Source organism: Glycine max, chromosome 13 (assembly GCF_000004515.6).
Source record: "Glycine max cultivar Williams 82 chromosome 13, Glycine_max_v4.0, whole genome shotgun sequence".
NCBI lineage: Eukaryota > Viridiplantae > Streptophyta > Magnoliopsida > Fabales > Fabaceae > Glycine > Glycine max.
Genome location: NC_038249.2, coordinates 42311024 through 42316112, shown reverse-complemented (window position 1 = coordinate 42316112; position 5089 = coordinate 42311024). Strand labels below are relative to the sequence as shown.

General features: G+C 33.4%; 1 protein-coding gene across 1 annotated transcript; it reads left to right on the top strand.

Moving 5' to 3' along the window:
* Positions 1-811: 811 nt before the first annotated feature.
* Positions 812-3333, top strand: LOC100499674 (putative outer envelope pore protein 16-1, chloroplastic). The gene is made up of 6 exons (NM_001251226.3): positions 812-1042; positions 1116-1167; positions 1464-1495; positions 1791-1824; positions 1908-1975; positions 2787-3333. Exons 1-6 carry the CDS (start codon positions 938-940, stop codon positions 2925-2927), a joined length of 432 nt encoding a protein of 143 aa, NP_001238155.2. The 5' UTR covers positions 812-937; the 3' UTR covers positions 2928-3333.
* The last annotated feature ends 1756 nt before the right edge of the window (positions 3334-5089 follow it).

Genomic DNA, 5089 nt, shown 5'->3' with positions numbered 1-5089 from the left:
ACAGAACCCATAGGCTATACGTTTTTGAATACTACACATTACACTTATATAATATAAAATACTATATAAAAGTATATTGTAGTATGTTAACTTGTAAGTATTCGGTGGTAATTTAGCTTTCCACCTTTTACGTCACCCATTTCAAGGATAAAAAGCTGTCTATTTTGCTTGCTTTTTATTTTTTATTTTTTAAATCAAACTCATGATATTGAACTTTTTTTTCCCTTGGTGATCGAGAATTAAATTTTTTAAATGAATTAATTTTGAATTCATGTTTAGACAATGTGGAGCTGATCCAGTTAAAAAAACAAAATGAAAAGATATTAATGAATATATATATATATATATATATATATATATATATATATATATATATATATATATGAAAAAAGATATTAAGAAATAATTATTACTGATATCATATATAGTTATTATATTAAAAAAATACGATAATAATATTTTATTAACACCGATTCAATTAGGATTAAATTATTAAACCTTGAACCAATATGCTAACGGGTTTAATAATGATTGATTTGGTTTTAAAAATTTTAATTTAAATTATTTTAAAATAATTATTTTAAATAATAATTTGTGATTAAATGAATACATAAAATTTGTATTCTACCGATATATAACATTTTTTTTCTTCAAGTAACTATCTTAAAATAATTTAAATAATAATATAAAATAATTTAACACTCTCCCTGATCTAAATTTATTACTTTCTCATCTTGAAGACAAAATACTTAGAAGCTAAGCTGTGATGTAAAAAATATAAAGAATTGATATGGAAGGATGTGTGAGTATTAGCTAATGAAGTGACACATGGATCCCGACCCTATCTGTGCCTTTTCCTATGTTTGCGAATTAAATGAAGCATTCATAAACCATAACTGAAGAAAACTAAGGAAGGAAGGAAGAGTGAGCGTGAAAGATGCCTTGGGCGAGGCTTTCAGGGTCTCCAAGGCTCGACGTTGCTATTGACATGGGCAATCCATTTCTCAATCTCACTGTTGATGGTTTCCTTAAGATCGGAGCTGTAAGTTTTTTTTCTTCTTCTTTCTTTCTTAATTAATTGCCCTTTTTATTTGTTTTTTCATTTCCAATTTCAGGTCGCAGCCACGCGATCAGCTGCTGAAGATACTTATCATATTATCCAAAAGGGTAAGCAAGCATTTCACAAATTCTCCACCCCATTTATTTTTCATGCTATTTTCCTTTTTTCTCGGAGCCTAAAGAGGTAAAATTTGATTCTTATAACGTTTTTTATTTTTACTTTCCTTGTTTAAATTCGGGTTATACACCAACGTGCAAGTATAAAATAGGTTTTATTGTAGTACCGTATTTTACTTTGCTTCTGTGGTGGCATCGGTTCAATGTTCCTGGTTGTTTTGATTTGAATTATTGTTATTATCTGCGAAGGCCTTTGTTGTCAGACTAATTCAACATGTCTGTTCCAGGGAATATCTCAAGTCATGATTTCGAGAAAACGGTAAGTTCGCGATTTAACGTTGTAATTCGTGCTATTGATGTTTTTAGGTGATGACATCTACAATTTCACTATGTAGATTGGTATATTGTTGTCAGTTTTTAACATAACGAGCCATTAGATTTTCTTGTCCATAACATTTCAATATTATAGTGATGGGAGGATTAGTCCTAACGGAAAATGATGATGACTGGGGTGACCCCCCCTAAGGGCACCTTGGAATCCTATTCAATAGACATTTCGTGGTGTATGCTATTCTTCATTCCTTTCTCACGAGGTATGGTTTGTGTTGTTGCAGTTGAAGAAGATGTGCAAAGAAGGTGTATATTGGGGTAAGACTTTGTGTTGCATGATGTGCTACATTCATTTAGAAAATTATGTAGCTCCATTTGATGTAATTTTCTTATGCTTATAGGAACTATAGCTGGCGTTTATGTTGGAATGGAATATGGGGTAGAGAGGATCCGTGGCACCAGAGATTGGGTAATTCTCTCCACAGGGTGGTTGTACTTACCGTTTGCCCAACTACTAGCATTTTCTACAGTACAGTAGTCTAATTTCACATTTTAAATAGACATTAAGATCTTAGATCCCCTGATATAAATTATACTACTTTTTGTTTTCTGGACTTGCCTTCAACATGCTGATATGTAATCTGATAACAAAATTCAAGCTATAGTTAAAAAGCATCATGTTTGGCTTTGAGCTAGTCTAATAGTGAACTGGATATTGTATTGGAATTAAAAACTTCGTACCCATTGCCCAGAGGCTCTTCGCTATGCGAAGGTATTAGAATTAAGAAAAAAAAATAACCATTTCAATATTGCTTGAGTGGCTAGAAATTTAAATTGCAGAGGTTGTGTTTGAATAAATTTCTTAATAAGTTAGTTTATGCATAAGTTAAAATTTGTTTATGCATAAGTTGTTTATAAGAGTTTTCTCATTTAGCTTTTTAGCTTCTGCAAAAGCTGATTTCAACTTATTCATAAGTTAATTTTTAACTTACGGGAAAAACTTAATTTATTTTACCTTCTTATTTTCTTCTCCTTGCAGTGTTTATTGAGAAGTTTATTCAACTAGACTGGACTCAAGATTTGGGAACAATAATTTGACATAAGATTTGAAAAAAAAAATGAATTTGTGAAAATTGGAAGTCAAACGTGTTGTAACTTTTGGATTTGTAGATGTGCACTGTGCTTTTTGTTGTTCAATTGTAATTTTATTTTTAACTTGAATTCTTACTCAACCCCCTTTTTATTTTTGTTTTCTTGAACTTGGATTGGATGTACTGCAGAAGAATGCCATGATTGGGGGTGCAGTAACTGGGGCCCTGGTATCTGCAGCCAGCAACAACAAGAAAGACAAAATTGCAATAGATGCCATTACTGGGGCAGCAATTGCTACTGCTGCAGAGTTCATAAATTACCTTACCTGAATGAATGAAAGTGGATGTCTTGCTGGTTTTCTTGCATGTTTTGGAAAAGGATTGCACACTCAGTCTCTCTTTAGTCATACTCTGTACCGGTTCCGTCTTTGATATTGGTGCAGTTACTTCTAAGATATGCTATTTATTTAACTTTCTATAAAACCCATGTTTTGATAAATTATATTGGCCATTCGGTTTTCTGCATGTTAGTAGCTTTGCCTTGCAATTTAGTCAAGCTAGACTTGTGCAATTATGTCAAAGCATGTTCAGTTCGATTTAGTCTTTGGGTTTTGGAATAATGAAGGTTCTGGATGAACAGGTTTTCAAATTTAATCCTTTTCTGCTGACAGGTTAATCAAGTTCATGTTTACTTATTTCAATTACAGTTATTGATCATGAAATGAAGTGTACATCTGTAAGGAGAAGCTCTCCAGTCTCCAGTGTTGAACGCATGGCACATCAATCTATCACATTGTGGTTCCTTTGAAACATACAGAACTAATTGAAGCAAGATTTTTGAGTTTAAAAAATAAAATTTTCCGCGCGTATTACAATTTAAAAAACTATCCTTTTAAGCTCACCAGTCAAAAATTCCATGCAGCTAAGGGTATTTAACTGTATTCAGCCTCTACAAAATATGATATGATTTATAACATGCATTAAAACATAAAACACTGTACTCGCCTCAGTCTTAAGTGTTATATGTAAGTCTAACTAAGTTTCATAAAAACTCTTGCGTAAAAAAGTCGTGGAAGAAGGAAAATTGAGAGATATTTTGAAAAACATGAAGTTTAAAACTGAAAAGAGCACACATAATTAGGTGGCTTGAGAGAAAAACATGTAACGTTTTGAAGATTGAATTGGCTTTTCTTATCCGCACTAACATGCATTAGTCCTTGAGCATTAGAGATCTCTCTAAGAAGGGCTATCCACCTAGTAGGATTTTAAAATAAAAGTTAATTCTGGAGAAAATTAATTACTTTTACCAACTCGTTGACACTTCTCTTAGATTATGTCACGTGTTTGAGACAAGTCACCTAACCATCTGTACTTCAAACAATATGCATTAGATAAAGCATTTTGCTTTTCCATAAGGCATTAACAAAGGCATTTGTTAATTTCACTAATATTTAAGCCTGCACTGCGCATGTAATGGAACAGAGCTACAAAGTTTTAAAGCATTCAATTAATGTTTGGTTCGAAAAGAACAGTGAAAACAATTTCATTTTTATCTTTTTTAGCTCCACCATAAACATGAACAAAATGATGGGTAAAGATTGATAACAGAGGTTTATTTTTCTTTTGTCCAAGACCACTCATATCTAGACATCATATTGAACATTCAATTAAACTAAGTCAAATAAGATTAGTAAGTAACAAAACACTCCCTTTTAACACAGTTGCATTTCTAAAGATTTATACTCAAGATTTCTACAACAACAAACAACAACAACAACAACGCCTTATCCCACTAGGTGGGGTCGGCTACATGGATCAACTTCCGCCATAATGTTCTATCAAGTACCATACTTCTATCCAAACCATTAATTTCGAGATCCTTTTTGATAACCTCTCTTATAGTCTTTTTGGGTCTTCCTCTGCCTCGAATTGTTTGTCTTCTCTCCATCTGGTCTACTCTCCTCACTACAGAGTCTACCGGTCTTCTCTCTACATGCCCAAACCACCTAAGTCTATTTTCCACCATCTTCTCTACAATAGGCGCTACTCCAACCCTCTCTCTAATAGCTTCGTTTCTAATTTTATCCTGTCGAGTCTTACCACACATCCACCGCAACATCCTCATCTCCGCTACACCTACTTTATTCTCATGTTGGCTCTTGACCGCCCAACATTCTGTTCCGTACAAAATCGCCGGTCTTACCGTAGTCCGATAAAACTTTCCCTTTAGCTTGATCGGTACCTTTGCATCACATAACACCCCCGATGCTTTTCTCCATTTCATCCATCCTGCTTGAATGCGATGATTCACATCCCCTTCAATTTCCCCATCATCCTGTATTACAGACCCAAGATATTTAAACCGTGTGACTTGAGGGATAATATGGTCTCCTATTTTCACCTCTGAGTTAGAAACCCTCCTTCTTTTGTTGAACTTACATTCCATATACTCCGATTTGTTTCTGCTTAGGCGAAAGCCATGTGTTTCTAGA

Excerpts from the sequence above, each read along its gene's own strand:
- LOC100499674 (NM_001251226.3), top strand. The coding sequence starts at position 938 with ATGCCTTGGGCGAGGCTTTCAGGGTCTCCAAGGCTCGACGTTGCTATT. Across the intron at positions 1,043-1,115 it reads GTTTCCTTAAGATCGGAGCT|GTCGCAGCCACGCGATCAGC; the intron begins GTAAGTTTTTTT and ends TTCCAATTTCAG. Across the intron at positions 1,168-1,463 it reads TTATCATATTATCCAAAAGG|GGAATATCTCAAGTCATGAT; the intron begins GTAAGCAAGCAT and ends TGTCTGTTCCAG.